Raw genomic sequence first — 16,182 nt, 5'->3', positions numbered from 1 at the left:
TGCAGCCGGCAGCAAAGAACATGCACCCCCACGTGGCGGGACCGCCGTGCCTGACGGGGGGGGAATGCTTTCAGAGGCCTTGCCCGTGTCCTAGAAGCGCTCCCTCCCGCCGTCCGTCTGTCTGTCTCCCCGCATCCTCATGCCGTCAGCTGCTTTAACCCTGTTCTCACTGAGGAAACTGGCGCTCGGAGAGGTTGGGTGACTTCCCTGAGGGCACACACGCTGGGAGAATCTGAGCCAGGCTGTGGGCGGCAGCGTGCCCTCTGGGTCCAGTGCGGCCTGTCCTGGCCTCTCCCACGCCTCCCGCGGGCACGTGCACTCCACCCCCTGCACGCCAGCCCTCAGCCCCTCCCCGTGGCCTGGCGTTTAGGTAGGAACCCCCGGGGGCCGCTCTCCTCTCGGAATGGTGCACAGGAGAGGGCGCCTGCCAGGGCTGGCCCTGCTCTAAGGGCAGGAGGAGGAAGGGACCGCCTCTCTCTGGGGTGGGCTCCAGGCCAGGCACCTGGGGGATGCTGAAGCGATGACAGAGGCTCCTGAGCGTTCTTCCGCCCCCCACGCCTCCACGCCCTCAGGAACTGAGCTCAGCCGACCTCCAGGTGAGCCGGAGGCAAGAGTCATCAGTGAGTCACACAGGCAGGTCAAGCTCTCTGGCACGAACCCAGCGTACTCTCCGGCAACACTTGTCTGTGGTTCCCAATAAAACCCAGGGAATAAAGCAATAAGGCAAAAACTGAGCGAGTGGGCAGCAGCCCTCCAGTCCAGCCCATTCTGGCCGCCCAGGGCAGAGGCCCGGGCTCAGTTCTTCAGGCGCCAAGTTCCCATTATTCTGGGCAACAAGGACACGGAGTGAAATGGGAGGGACGTGCTGTGGTCTGTGGAAGGTGATAAGTGCCACATGGAAACACAAAGCGAGGAGGGGGCAGGGGTGTGAGAAAGTGTGGCGGTTGCCATTTTTAATAGGGTGTCTGGGCCAATTCTCTTCTAACCAAGAAACTGACATGACGGCGGAGGTAGTTTGGCAATGGGCTCACGCCCTTGGAATTCACCTGGTCATGCACCCTATTACTCAGGTGGATGGTAGAATGGCCTACCAAAGACTCAGTCATGGCACCAGCTAACACACCACACTGTGTGAGGTGGGCGTGTCATTCTACAGTAGACAGCACGTGCCTGCGACCTGGGGATGGTAGTGTTTCCTTGCATATTAGACCTAATAATCCACTTAAGATATTTGTTTTCATCTACATAACTGTAGGTTTACTGAATTTCGAGATTCTAGTGCCCAAACGATCCCCTATTCCTCCAAGGCACAGAGTCAGACGTCTGGTAAATTGAAACTGGTAAGTCTACCCCAGAGCTATAGTGGGGTCTCCATTTGTTGAAGGCAGAGAGAAGGGGTTACTAACCTAGATGGAATAATAGATTCGCCGAAACCGGTTTGGCTCAGTGGATAGAGCGTCGGCCTGCGGACTCAAGGGTCCTGGGTTCCATTCTGGTCAAGGGCATGTACCTGGGTTGCGGGCACATCCCCAGTGGGAGATGTGCAGGAGGCAGCTGATCGATGTTTCTCTCTCATCGATGTTTCTAACTCTCTATCTCTCTCCCTTCCTCTCTGTAAAAAATCAATAAAATATATTTAAAAAAAAATAATAGATCCTGATGAACAAGAAAAAAAAATGAGTGGCTTAAGTCTCCCCTGCCATGCTCTCTGCGGGAAAGACAGAGGCCCGTTTAGTTAGCACGGAAGGTGCTTCCTAAACGTTATGAACGAATGAATAAATGTAGGGTGGGAGCCTCGCCTAGGGACCCGGAAAGCGTGCGCCTTGGAGAAATGGGGCTTCCATTCTCAGGCCCAGCACTTGGCAACGGGTTAATGTTTCTGAGCCTCAGTTTTCAAATCTATAAAATGGGAACGCAATAGTCTCTACACTGGGTTGCTATAACACCAAGTAAGATGATGCACATAAATATTAAACACGATGACTGGCACATGGCGGGCCTGTTAATATTCTTTAAATGATGGGGGTGTACCTAGCGCTCACTCTTCTCCAAGCGCATGCGCGGCGCTCGAGGAACGCCCCGCCCAGCGCGCCCCGGTGCGTCCCCACGCTTGCGCGTGTTTGACCGGAACTTTAACCCGGGCCAGAGGTGAGGGGGCGGGACCTGCGCAGCACGCCTGCGCCGTGAGAGGCCCGTGCGCCGAAGGGGCGGGCCGCGCACGCGCGCAGAGCGCCCCGGCTCCGGAGCATAAACAAGAGCGGGGAGGGATGAGGCGGCGATTGATCCCGGGGCGGCGAACGGCGGCGACTCCGGCGGCGAGCGGGGCCCGGCGCCGACCCTGAGTGCACGCGACCCCGTCCCGCGCGCGAGCCTCCGGCCGGGACCACCCGCCCGCCGCGCGCCCACCATGAACCTGGCCAGTCAGAGCGGCGAGGCTGGCGCCGACCAGCTGCTCTTCGCCAACTTCAACCAGGACGTCACGTAAGGCCGGGCCGGGCCGGGGTCGGAGGGGCCGGGGTCGGAGGGGCCGGGCCGGCAGCCCGGGCGGGTCCCTGGGGTGGGCCTGGGGCGGGCGGGGGGCGCCCTCCTCGGGACCCTCGGGGCACCCCCCTCTCCGGGCGGGGAGAGCGACAGAGGGACGGAGGTGCCCACCCACCGGCTGGCAGGCTTTCTCCTTCCGGACCCCATTTCTCTCCAAGTTGGGCCGAACTTTGTGGCCTGACCTGTTGTCTCGCCGCCCCGCCCGGTGGGAGCGGGTCCCTCCCGTGCCCCGCAGCCCCGCTCTCGCCCGTTTCCCCTTCAGCCCCTTCCCGCTTTTCTCTCTTCACGTCTCGCTGTTCTTTTTGGCAGGAAACTGTGATGTCCTCCCAGGGCAAGAGACAAACTTAGCCATAATCCTGGCCTCCGACCCGGGAGACACTGGGCCCGGGCGGGGGGGGGGGTGACAGGAATACCTGGGGAGCCTGGGCCCTTCGGGACCGGGCCGTGGCCGTGCCCAGGGGACGAGAGGCCCCGAGGCCAAGCCATGCGGGTCGGCGGCCCCTGGGCTGTGAGGATCGTTACCGGGAGGCCTGGGGAGCAGGAAGGGTGAGCTGTGGGGCCGGCAGGCAGGAGAGCCATCCTGGGGCGTGAGTAAGAGGAAGTGATGTAAGAGGGGGAGTGGGTCATTGGCTTTCCAAGGAGCAGTTGGTTGAGTTGTCACCGGTTGAGTGCAATCGGCAAAGTAGAAAACGAGATTTAAAAAAAAAAAAATTAAACCTTGATTGTAGGCCAAATGGAAGGTGACGGGAGATGGTTTGACTCTGGGTGGTGGGCACGCAATGCAACATGCAGACCACGTATGGTAGGAATGTACGCTTGAAACCTATGTGATCCTGTTGGACCAGTATCACCCCAGGACATTTAATTTAAGAATGCATTAAGTAAACGGGGGGAAACAACTTTGATTGGAGAATGGCCAGCCCCAGGGCGGCGGCCTGCAGCCGGCAGGGGTGTGAAGCTAATGCAGACCGTCCCGCAGGGGGATGCCTGGAGGGGGGAAGGGAGCTGGGGCTGCTCCAGCCGCAGGTGAGGAAAGGCGTCCACCAAGGCTCCTGGAGCTGAGGATCAGTTAGTGGTGCGGCCAGGGCAGGACTGACGTCCGTTCCCAGAATTCTCCATCATGTTCTTTCCACTCTACCTGCAGAGTAGGATTCTGAGGGGAGTGAATTTAGGAATCAGAGGGTTGCAATCTTTAAAAATTAAAGCAACCAGATACCATAGTGGCCTATGTGACCAAAAGCCAGTACAGCCAAAGCAGTTTGGACAACTCGTTGCACGTGGTTATAATTGGGAGAGGCTGTGTGATCCAGGTGGGGAGTAGGACATTGCAAACCAACCGAGACTTGCTTTTTAAGCCCTTAGCATCTATTTTTTCCCCCTTAGCATCTTGAGACCAGTAAAAAAAAGAAAATAAATAAAAGTGGTAGATTGATAGGGGGGTTTTTATGTCTTGTATAGATTAGAGAATTTCCAAAACATTTCCTACCATTCTTTCAGGTTTTTTTTTTAATAATTTTATTTTTTTACTGATTTCAGAGAGAAAGGGAGAGGAGGGGGAGAAACATCAATGATGAGAATCATTGATCAGCTGCTTACTGCATGCCCCCCACCGGGGATCAAGCCGGCAATCTGGGCATGTGCCCTTACCGGAATCGAAACCGGGACCCTTCAGTCCGCAGGCCGACGTTCTATCCACTGAGCCAAACCGGCTAGGGCTCCGTTTTTCACTCCACATTATTTATATTGAAAGGAAATAAAGTATGACCAAGCATTCTCTTTGCTGTCGTTTCAAATGGGCACCAAATTCCCTATATAATAGAAGACTGGCACTCTGGCCTGCAAAAAGACCTTTTTACAACTGGAAATCATGTGCTTCCCCACCCTCCCGGGAGTCTTGAAGTTATTAGTTCAAGGGAAGATTTCTGTGTTCTGTTTTAACTTGCCAAAGAGGCCTTGATATAGTATGAACGTAAGTCATAAGCGATAGCAAGTTAGGATTATACAAAAAGTTGGTTGATCGAAATGACTAATTTGTTTTAAGTCTACACGTGAAAGAAATAGAGAATTTCCTGAGGAACCGCCTTACAGTTTGCAGCTTCCCCTCCCTTGCCCATCTCCAGAACTTATTCTAACAGAGGAGCACAGTTTTTCACAGGATGAAGAACGTTGGTCTAGTGTCCACATTCACTGTATTTAGTGAGAAAGTCCGGAAGCCACTTCATGGGAGACATGTACGCTATACAGTGGCGCTTAACATCAGAGCACGCCTCGCACACCCACGGTCTGCTGCCTCTGCTGTCGTGCTGATACTGGTTTCCGTGCTGTGGGTCCTCCCGCGATTCTTACCCTAAAAGTATGAATAAGTTTTATTTGTTTTTTATCTTTTGTTTTGTTTTGTTTTTAACTAGACCAGAACAGATGAACCCAACAAAGATGATCCCCTTCACCTTGACTTTGCATGGTTAGTTCCGATCCCAGGTTCTGAAAGTAACACTGTGGAAGGCTTATGTTGCAGGAATTTGGGGCTTTTCGAAATGGAAGGTGAACTAATAAGTGGCAGAACATCAGTTGAATCTCCAATGGAAATATCAAAGATGGAACTCTTCCGCGGGTACCCTGGTCGGTGGGAAGTGATTCGGCAATGTCTGGTTTAAGCCGCATTTCTGATTGGGACGGGATAAAGAGAGGAGCTTGATTTTCCAAGCCTTCCGTTTAGAGAAGTGATGTGCATTTTGGAAAAGTTAAGGTATAGAGACAATAGGGGGCCTTGTTAGAAGTTACTGCTTTCTTCAGGGTTTTTCTAGGTTACAGGTGTTCTGAGTAGGTCACTCTGTCCTTTTCCTCACCAGTGAGCTGATGGGCTTGGGAGTAGGTGATTTTTAAGGACCTTCCATCTTAAAGCAGCAGTCATTCTGCCTGCTGAGGGGATGTGTTGAGGAGGCCGGTGGGAAGGGACTGCTTAGCTGTCAGGACTTGGTGTGACCTGCTGGACACAGGATGCATTGAAGGGGAAGTGAGGGTTACCCCCCAGTCTCTGGCTTGGGTTTTGGTGAACAGCGATAAGTGACATCATGGGCGAAGGATCAAGGAAGGAGTCGGTTTAGGACAGTGATGGCGAACCTTTTGAGCTCGGCGTGTCAGCATTTTGAAAAACCCTAACTTAACTCTGGTGCCGTGTCACATACAGAAATTTTTTGATATTTGCAACCATAGTAAAACAAAGACTTATATTTTTGATATTTATTTTATACTAGAAGCCCAGTGCACAAAAATTTGTGCACTCGAGGCGGGAGGGGGGTCCCTCAGCCCGGCCTGCGCCCATTTGCAGTCCAGGACCCCTTGGGGGATGTCCACCTGTCGACTTAGGCCCACTCCCCGGGGGATCAGGCTTAAGCTTGCAGTCACACATCCTTCTGGCAGCCAGGGAGCCCTCGGGTGATGTCCGACTAAAGGCTTAGGCCCCCAAGGAAGCTGTGATGAGGAAGCTGGGGTGACAAAGGAGCCATGCTGTCCCACCCCGCTGCTCCGGGTCGGGTCACAAACGGGACGCCCGGGCAGGCCAGCTGATTGCTGCTACCCCGCCCAACCGCCCTGGGTCGGGTCGCACACAGGATGCCCGCTGCCCTGGGTTGCAGATAGCAGGCCCGGATGGCAGCAGGACAGGCGGGATGACGCTGTCCCACCCCACCGCCCCGGGGGGGCAAATAGCAGGCCCGGATGGCAGCAGGGCAGGCGGGATGGTGCTGTGCTGCCCTGCCTGCTGTATGCAAATTAGCCGCCATCTTTGTTGGTTAATTTGCATATTGTGCTGATTAGCCAATGGGAGGTGTAGTGAAGGTACAGTCAATTACCATGTTTGTCTATTATTAGATAGGATATTTAAATGCCATTTAACAAAGAAAAATCAACCAAAAAAATGAGGTCACGTGTCACCTCTGACAAGCATGTCATAGGTTCGCCATCACTGGTTTAGGAGGAAATGAGGAGCTCTGCTTTGGGAATCCCGCTGGAGGCCTGCGATGGGAACGACTGAGCGGGAGAGAAGAGCCTGGGTGGTGATGGACTTGTTACACAGTGTGCAGGCCCACCAGGTTGATGCCTCTTCGTGGGTGTGGTCCATCTCCACATAGCACTAATCTCTAACAAGGAAGCTGATGGAAAGGGAAAGCCTTTACAGGTAGAGAGAGGAAAAAGGCGTTAAGAAAAAGACACAATTCACATTTTCATGTTTTAGTGGAAATCACTGTCTTTTAGATATTGAATACTCAAGTTTAAATTCAGTGACAGACTTGCAGATAAAGATGGTGGACCAAAGACAAGCATTTATTTTGGCTCCCTCCCAAAACACTAATAAAATGTCAGTCAATAAGATATCAAAACGATGTTTGTAGGACTTTTTTTAAAATCCTCACCTGAGGATACTTTCATTGATTCTAAAGAGAAAGGGGAGCAGGGAGAGAGAGAGAGAAACATCAATGTGCGACACAGATCATTGCCTCCTGCATGCACCCCGACCACGAATCAAACCCATAACCTTTTGGTGCCCAGGATAATGCTCAACCAACCGAGTCCCCCCGCCAGGCTGAAAAGGATATTTTTAAAGGATTTAACCCCGTAGGACGGGGAGAATGGGAAAGGAGACACAGCAACAAGATTTTGGAAGCTGCAAGTGGCAAAGGCGAGAGGAGCCTACCTCGCTGGTGGAGGAGGCAGAGGACCAGCCTCAGAAGGCGCAGGGCTGGCGGTGGAGGGAGCTTCTGTAAGTGGAGTGAGGGGGACACACGGGAGCAGCTCCAACTATATTTCAGGAGCAGTCACTCTCTCCACAGCCTCTCTCCAGAGGGTGCGACAGCATCTGGATTTTGATTCCGGGCACAGTTGAAGGCAGGAGTAGTAGTGAAATGGGGTGAGGGTGAAGCAAATAGATCCCTTTTTCTGTTAAGGTTTGCTAGCTTCCCCTTTGTCAATAGAACTTACCACATGAACAATTATTAGGGAATCAGATTGTCTGTTGAGGAAATCTCAGACTTACCTGTTACTGTTCCTCTTGCATTGATATGCCTTTGTGTGGTCAGGTGAGTCCTGAGGGATTAAGAAGCAGAATCTCCAATGGGTGTGTGAACTTAACTGTTGGTGTTGGAGCTGAAAATACTTCACATCACCCTTTAAAACTGTCTGCCTTTATTGAGAAAATACACACTCATATTATAAGGAGTAATTGGAGTATTTTTGTTTACATTTCTTACTGACTGCAGTGCACCGTTGCTTGATAGACCACGCGGTTAACATTCTAGCTATGGATTTAATGCCCTAAATCGGTTTCAGAATGTCTGGAAGAATGCCCCAGCTCTGATGTTGATCAGCGGGGCGCAGGATCAAACCCTGCCTGCGTGGAGTGCATCTGAGAACCAGACAGATCAAGAGCCAGGCTCTCGCTAATTAATTACAGCTCATCACTTTGTCCACGAAGGGGCTTATTTCATCTATAATACTAATGAGCTTGGTGACTTGGTTTCTAAGTCAACAAGAAATTAGAAAGGGAAGGGGCTATTAATGATGCTAGGGTCACAAGGGAAATGACAATATAAGAATGACTTAAAATCAGAAATGATGGGGGAGGTTTCAGTGCTGAGCTATCACCCTTAGTTAACTGGAAAGGTTTTCCTGAGCACCGAGTTCCCAAGTTGCGGGGCACTGAGATTTTGTTTTCTTTTTAGCCTTGGTTATTCTGGTATTTGTGTTGGTTCCTTTATCGTTTTTCAGAATATTTACAGGTAACAGTTAACTCTGTTGATATAATTAATTCAATGTAGTGAACTATTTTCACAAAGAAAAAGGATGTGAGCTGAAGAAAGTTGTTCCTGTTTCTATTTCTAAGGTAAACCGATGCAATTTGAAAGTTTAAGAGAACGTAGAGCTCAGTTCATGGACCACAGTGGGCCCTGGACGACAGGCTTCCACAGGGCACAGCAGCCCTCTCTCTCCTTGGGTTTCCCCTCCGCAGGGTCAACAGTCCGGACGTGGGGGTTCTACCCACTTGATGTAAGGGCCTTGGGCATCTGTGGGTTTGGGTGTCCATGTGGTTCCTGGAACCAGTCCCCTCACCCCCCATACTGAGGGACGGCTGATTTGGGGGAGTCAGAAGCTGTAAACATTATTACTGTGCAGGGGTGGGCGCCCCCACCTCCACATTGTCAGGGTCAGCTGTGTGTCTGTATATGTGAGTGAGAGAGAGGTGGGGAATCTTAGGTTTTAAAAATAGGTGAAACCCTCGTAGCATGAAATGCCTGTCTTCCTTCTTCCTAGGCTTCTGGCTTATCTTCGCTTCCACCTGTTTTCACCGAATACACACCCGGTCCCAGGACCTGACTCTTTGCATGCCCTCCGCTTCCTGCTTTCCTCTCCTCTCTCTGGAGGCCGTGCTTTCTTCTTTCCTCCCTGGGCCAGTCACACCCTGGAGAGCAAGGGTCTGCTGAGGGCCCACTTCGGTGGTGTCCCAGCTCTGCGGGGAGGGGTCCGGAGGCCCCTCCGCGCCTCACGGCAGAAGCAGCAGCGCCCTCACTGGGTCCTTGCGGGCCAGCTGTGCAGCCTTCCCATCCCGGACCCTCAGTGGCTTTGGGGTCCGCGTTATTTCTGTCCCACCGCTCAGCCATCAGAGTGGTTGGACGGCCTTGGTGAGGCCCGCACGGCAGCGCAGAGATGCCGTCACCCCCAGGCTGTGGACACTGGGAGCTGGAACGTAGCTCACTGAGCTTGGGCTCGCGCAGAGGCCAGCACGTGTATCGGATCCCCTGAGAAACCCACTTTGTTTTGAGGGGATCGTTAACTTGGGGCATAATTCATATGTCAAATTGATAGTTTTAAGTTTTAAATAAGAACACTTTATTTTATTGACCCTCACCTTGTCCTAGCGGTGGGGCATGTCAGCTTCCTTTGCCCCCTCTTTCCTGCTCAGCCGCCCTTCCCGGGTACAGCTAATGAAATGGTGTGCCGGCACTGGGGAGAGAGGTGGTTGCCTGTAACGTGGAGCGTTTGCATTGTCACTGTGTACGCGCATCAGCTCTTATTTCTGCATTTGGCTTTTTTGCAGGTCCCTAGCTGTTGGTAGTAAGTCCGGTTATAAGTTTTTCTCCCTTTCTTCTGTGGATAAGCTGGAACAGATCTATGAATGCAGTAAGTGTTTGCTTTATTTCCCCTCTTAAACATATGGACACGTTTCACTGGAATTGATACGCATTCTTACATCAGACACGATTCAGGTCCCGGTGCCTGACCAGTTCTCCCCCTTCCCCTTAGTCCACCGTGAGGTGGCTGCTGGGAACAGTTGCGTGTGTCCTCCCAGATCTTTTTTGTTTATTTGCATACTTATAAATGTACATGTCTGTTTGACGGGTTGATTTTTTTCTAATACATGGCATCATACTGTATGCATTATTCTCTAATCCCCCGTTTCTCACGCCACTTACCGTTCAGGTTTCTGTCATGCAGGGCTTCCGGGGTTGAAGGTTGCACAGCCCCCGTAGGAATGATTTGTTTTCCTCAGCTGCCGTTTTCTGGGATTTGCAGAGCCGGCGTGTGGGAGGCAATCTGGAATTGCAGAAGGGGCATGAGTTTAACTTCTCACTCGTCACTGTGTGGCTTCAGAGACGTTACTTCACCTGGGGGCCTCGGGGTCTTCAGTTTCCTGGGTGTGCGCAGGACCTGCTGATCAGCAGGGGTCCGCCCTCCCAGTGAGAGGCCCTCCCACACGCGTGACACCTCTCCTGTGGCTAGACGCCTCGTATCTGTTCTTGGTTCCCTCCGCTCCGCAACATTATTGAGGACCTGCTGTCTGCCAGCCCTGTTTTGTTCGTGGACATCGTGGTAGTGACTAGTTCCTGCTCTCGTGACTCTTATATTTAAACGGAGGAAGGCAAAACCAAGTGCACGCTTCTGTGCATGGCAGGCGGGGGCACAGAGACCAGCAAACACATAGATACCACCTGGCCCCCCTTAGCCTCCGATGAAGACCCCAGGGGAGTGCTGAGTCTGGCCCACCCGGAAGCCGGCCGCAGCCTTGCGGTCAGTCAGCTCCCTGACTCTGGTTCCGCCCGGCCGCGCAGCTTGTTCTGTCCTCAGCCTGCCCCTGGCGCTCACCGGCTCCTCTGAGAAAGCCCGCTCGGCTGCGAAGCGGGAGCTGTGCTCTGGGGACCGGGTAGCTGCGAGCTGGTGCGCTGGCTCATCTCAAGTGGGTGTCCGTGTTTCCGAGAACCCCACTGGCTGCCTCCACGGGCCCCACGCAGGATCGCTCCCAGTAGGGGATTCCTTCAGGGAAGGGCGCCTGGTCTGTGGGCAAAGGATTCCCTTGGGCTCTTAACATGACTGAACGTTTACTAAAACTGACCCAAACCGCGGCTGGGTTGTGCTGCTAAATGGTTGCTGTAGCGACTAGTCATCTGCTTTGAGATCCACAGAATTTCCCCGCTTGGAGACCCAGCGCTAGTAAGCATACCTGATCTTCACGCTCCTCAGCCGACTCAGTTTAATGACTGATTTGTCCTCTTGAAGCTTATTCACTGGTTTTTGGCACCTCATTTCTCGGTGCTTTCTGGTGGAGCAGAATGTGTCGTCTTGATAGCATTGTTAAGAGAGTCGGTGATTGCTGACCAACACGGTGATTTCTTTGTTCTTCTTAGTGATCTTTGGCCTCTAAAAAATAGGTGGTGAAATGGATGTAGAACTTTTTGGGGGTAAATACTTTATTTTTTGACATGTTTTTTATTGATTTTAGAGAAAGAGGAAGGAAGAAGGAGAGAGAAACATTGATCGGTTGTCTCCCGTACGCACCCCACTTGAGAATCAAACCCAAAACCCAGATGTATGCCCTGGCTGGGAATCGAACCAGCGACCTTCCAGTGCGTGGGATGAAGCTCAACCAACTGAGCACACCAGCCAGGGCTCGAGGGTTCATACTCGAGGGGTAACCGCAGCCGTTAAGTTCTTTCCTCCTAGAGCAGCGTCCGCCTTTCCTCTGTCACGTACTTGCATTGAGTTAGAGAAAAGGGTGTCTCTCAGAAAACAGATCAGCTGCTGAGTCCAGACTGTTTTCTGGCATTTTTCTACACACAGACTCAGAGCAAAGAATAGTACTGATGCCGCAAAACTTAGCCTTGGCTCAGGGCCGGCTCACCCTCCTACCTCTTAACCGTCCCATGCACTCAGGTCTGCTCTCAGCCACTTGCTGTTACAGAAGAGCGAGCCAGGGCTGGGCCGGGGAAGCGAGACTGACAGCTTCTGGTTCTTCTGTTTAATTAAGCAAGGGAACCTTTGCCCTTTGCCCAGCAGCAGGGGGAGACTTTTCTGTTGTTTTATACTATGTCTATTGTAATTTCAAACTTTTCAAGTTGGGAGGACTCCCATGTATGCTTTGCTGTGCTTGGTTGTGGGAGCCCATTTCTGTTCCTCTTTATGTCCTTCGTTAGTTTGAAGGCAAATAACATGCAAACCTCTGGTATCCCTCCCGTGAAGTACTGCAATGAAATCACAACGTCCTGCACTTTGTGAGGTCCTGAGCTGGGGAACATCCCTCACGAGGCATCGGCTCTGGGGTAGACATGAGCCGGCTGCCCTTGCCTCTGCCACAGCAGCACAGCCGGCTTCCCTGATCGAACGCCTCTGGCCCGGCCGGCGTGGCTCAGTGGTTGAGTGTCGACCTATGAACCAGGTCATGGGGTCTATTCCTGGTCAGGGAATCACATGCCTGGGTTGCAGGCTTGATCCCCAGTGTGGGGTGTGTATGAGGCAACCAACCAGTGATTCTCTCTCATCACTGATGTTTCTCTCTCTCTCCCTCTCCTTTCCTCTCTGAAATCAGTAGAAATATATATTTTTTTTAAAAAAAAAGAGAAAGAAATGCCTCTGTAGATACATGTGCCTTTGATCACGCAGTGAGCCATCGCTGCCTTCACAGGCCCTCGTCCTCGTAAGGATCTGAGAGGGGTGCTTTCTGACGTCACTCTGAAGTGACCGCCGTGCACTGGCTGGAACAGTGTCAGTGAGACTTAGAGTAATGGGTCGTGCAGGGAGGAACTCCAGCAGCCTCTCTGCTTAAATCTGTTGTAATGGAAGCTTGGGGTCTCCGGCGCCCCAGGATCCAACAGCCTGAGTGCTACTGGCACTGGTGTCTTGGTAACGGGCCCTCTTCAGTGATTACAAATGAGCAGCCTTGCTTCTCTTGCATTTCATTTGATTGCAGTACCTTCAGTCATCAGCCTGGCTCATCAGGCATCATCATTTCATGGGAGGGCTGAGCCGTGTGTCCTTCCCCTTCGTAGGAAGTGACTGCGGGTACATGGGTTCTGTGTGTGTTCGTGTGTTAAATGTTCCTTGGAGCCCAGATGGCATGGCTCAGTGGTTGAACATCAACCTGTGAACCAGAAGGTCACGGTTTAATTCCCAGTCAGGGCACACGCTTGGAGCTTGATCCTCAGGCTCGATCCCCAGTGTGGGGCTACAGGAGGCAGCCAGTCAGTGACTCTCTCTCATCGTGGATGTTTCTCTCTCCCTATCCCTTCCTCTCTGGAATCAATAAAAATATGTTAAAAAAAGAAAGTTCCCTGGGTCCTGGTCAGTGTAACTCAGTGGTTAGAGCCTCATTCTTTGCACTGAAGGGTTGTGGGTTTGATCCCTGGTCAGGGTGTGTGTGAGGCAGCCAATCGATGTTTCTCTTTCTCTTCCTTCCTCTCTTTCTAGAATCAATGAAAAACATATCTTCGGGTGAGAATTTAAAAATTCCCTGGGCCCTGGCTGGCAAGCTCAGTGGTTAGAGCATGCCCCTGCATACCAGAGGGTCTCGGGTTTGATTTTCGGTCAAGGGCATGTACCTGGGTGTGGGTTCGTTCCCCTGACCTGGTCAGGGCATATGTGGGAGGCAACGGATCAATGTCTCTTTCTCTTTCTCTCCCACCCTCTTTTTGTCCCTCCCACTCCTTTCCCTTCTACTCTCTATTAATGGAAAAAATATCCTCACTCCTTGGGTGAGGATTGAATACAAATTCCCTGCGAGTTGGGTGTAATGAACATGGGAAAGAGCTTCTTGAAATGGCACCGTAGAAAGCAGTGAGCCGCAGCCGCTCCCCGGCACCGCCCCAGGGCTGGGGACGCGCAGGGGACCCTTTTGTGCTGTTGTTTCTTCCTAAGTGACAGGAATGGGTTGGCTCCAGGTGTTGTGGCCTTGGCCTTTGTCTGGCTCCTGGCTCCTTTGGAGTTTGGTGACACTCATGGGTGTTCCCCCAGGAAAGCCCAGTGTTTGGCATTTGGCTTGGCCGTGTAAGAGCCCCCTGAATGCGATGTTCCAGGACCCAGGGGCTCTGGTCTCTGAGGAGACCCTGGTGAGGTCCTGCCCTGACGCCTCGCCTCTCGAACCCTCTGTCCCTGTCGCCCATCCTCTCACCAGCCCTGCCTTCCTGTGCTTACATCAGATCTTAATATATTGGCCAAAATTCAAATTTCCGCAGTAGTCTGCCTGTGTGTTTTTTTAACACATGAGTCTAAGGTAAGATATGTTTGTTGCCTTTTTTTAAAATATGTTTTTGTTGATTTTAGAGAGGAAAGGAGAGGGATGGAGAGATAGAAATGTCATTTATATGCTATCAGAATCACCTGTTTTAAGTGTACAATTCGATGGGTTTTAGTGTATTACTAAGTTGCACTGCCTACCATAATCTAATTTTAAAACATTTTTATCTTCCCCAAATGAAACCCTGAGTCCCTCAGCGGTCACTCCCATTTTCCTCCGCCCACTTCACCCCAGGGCAAGCACTCGTCTGCCTTCTGCCTCTAGGGATGTGCGGCTCTGGGCGTTTCAGATAAAGGGAGTCCTACCCGACTGGCTCCTTTCACATAGGAAGTTTGCAGGGTTCATCCATGTTGGAGCATGTGTCAGTACTGATGTCTTTTCATTGCTCGGTACCATTGCACTGTGTGGCCAGAGACCGTGTTTTGTTGATGGCCATTTGGGTTGTGACTTTTAAAGGATGCTGCTGTGAACGTTTGTGTTCAAGTTGTTGGGTGGATGTGTGTTTTCATTTCTCTCTATTTAAAAATATATAATGTTTTTGTTGATTTTAAAGAGAGGAAGGGAGAGGGGAGAAGGAAATATTGATTGCCTGCTGCAACCTGGGCATTGCCCTGACCGGGCATTGAGCTGGTGACCTGGTACACGGGCGACGCTCAGCCAACAGCCACAGCGGCCAGGGCTTCCTGTCTCCTAAGCAGGCAGATGCCGGGGGCGTGACATTGCTGGGCGAGCATCTGTGTTTTGCCCACTTGTGAGAACAGCTGTTAGAAGAATCAACAGATAAACATTTGATAGTTTGTAGATACTGCAAAGTTGTCCTTAAAAAGGGGCAGGGCCATGTTTTTATTAATGGTGCAAGCACCTTTCTCCTCACTTCCTGCCACACAGGCATTATCCAACATTTTCATACTTGGGAGATGAGTCTAAGATAAGAAATATGCTTGTTGCCTTTTTAAAAATGTTTTTATTGATTTTAGAGAGAGGAAGGGAGAGGGATAGAGAGAGAAATGTCAATGAGAGAAACATCGATGGGCTGCCTCCTGCACACCCTCTCCTGGGACTGAACCCGAAATCGAGCATGTGCCTGACCCGTGAATCGAACTGTGACCTCCTGGTTCACGGGCAGACACTCAGCCACGGAGCCACATCCGCCGGGCTGCTCCTTGCCGTTAACTGCTTGTTTCTTTCCTTTGCCTGCTTTTCTGTGGGATTATTTGTCTCTTACTGATTTAAAGCAACTTCACCATTTGCCGTGGGTTGCCAATATTTCTTCTGGATTGGTGTTTGCTTTTGACCTTGTTTATGGTCTTGTTGCCGTTCTGAGGTCTGGAGTTTCTGCTGTTCAAATGCATCTGGCTTCTCTCTCAGAGGCTTGTCCTGCTCCGGGGCGACGCGAGATGGGCGCCTGCATCGTCTTCTCCATGCAGCTCTTCCTCCACCTGGAAGTCGCTGCGATGTAAGATGTCTTCCCTTTGTAGTCACAGATGAGAACCTATTTTCCTACATCCTTATTTATCTAGAGGGGCTTACCAGACTTACTTCCGGGTAAAAGGTCAGGATGATGACCTTTGAAACTTCAGAAAAGAAAAAATAGGCAGAAAGTGCATGTTTATTAAATCAGGTGATGGGCCTATGGAGGGGTTCGGTATACTGTTCTCTTTAACGACTATTTGCAGTTAAAAGTAGCTTTGCTGCCTGGCCGGCGTCGCTCAGTGGTTGAACATTGACCTATGAACCAGGAGGTCACAGTTTAGTTCCCAGTCAGGGCACATGCCCAGGTTGCAGGCTTGATCCCCAGTGTGGGGCAAGCAGGAGGCAGCTGATCAGTGATTCTCTCATCGTTGATGCTTCTCTCTCTCTCTCTCTCTCTCTCTCTCTCTCTCTCTCTCTCTCTCTCCCCCTCTCCCTCTCCCTCCCTCCCTCCCTCTCTCTCCCTCCCTCTCTCTCTCTCTCCTTCCTCCATCCCTCCCTCCCTCCCCTCTTCCTCCTTCCCTCAAATCAATAAAAATATAGAAAAAAGATAGCTTTGCTGTCTCCATACAAGCACCCTGTTTTTAAAATTCTAAGAGTTCTCACCTGCTTTT

The 16,182-nt window shown here is 51.6% G+C and overlaps 1 protein-coding gene and 1 long non-coding RNA gene across 3 annotated transcripts in view; both read left to right on the top strand.

The window, feature by feature from the left end:
• Positions 1 to 2,217: 2,217 nt before the first annotated feature.
• Positions 2,218 to 16,182, top strand: part of WIPI2 (WD repeat domain, phosphoinositide interacting 2) — a 28,461-nt gene continuing 14,496 nt past the window's right edge. Inside the window, exons 1-2 of one of the 2 annotated variants that reach the window (XM_059699375.1) lie at positions 2,218 to 2,481; positions 9,632 to 9,714. In XM_059699375.1, the coding sequence (XP_059555358.1) occupies positions 2,408 to 2,481; positions 9,632 to 9,714 (157 nt within the window). In that variant the 5' untranslated portion in view covers positions 2,218 to 2,407. The remainder of the gene's footprint in view (positions 2,482 to 9,631; positions 9,715 to 16,182) is intronic. The other variant, XM_059699376.1, reaches the window with a different exon arrangement.
• Positions 9,722 to 13,531, top strand: LOC132236035 (uncharacterized). The gene is made up of 2 exons (XR_009453150.1): positions 9,722 to 10,173; positions 10,273 to 13,531. It is a non-coding gene; the product is annotated as an uncharacterized LOC132236035 (long non-coding RNA).

Source organism: Myotis daubentonii, chromosome 5 (assembly GCF_963259705.1).
Source record: "Myotis daubentonii chromosome 5, mMyoDau2.1, whole genome shotgun sequence".
Classification (NCBI taxonomy): domain Eukaryota; kingdom Metazoa; phylum Chordata; class Mammalia; order Chiroptera; family Vespertilionidae; genus Myotis; species Myotis daubentonii.
This window is presented reverse-complemented; position numbering and strand designations above follow the sequence as displayed.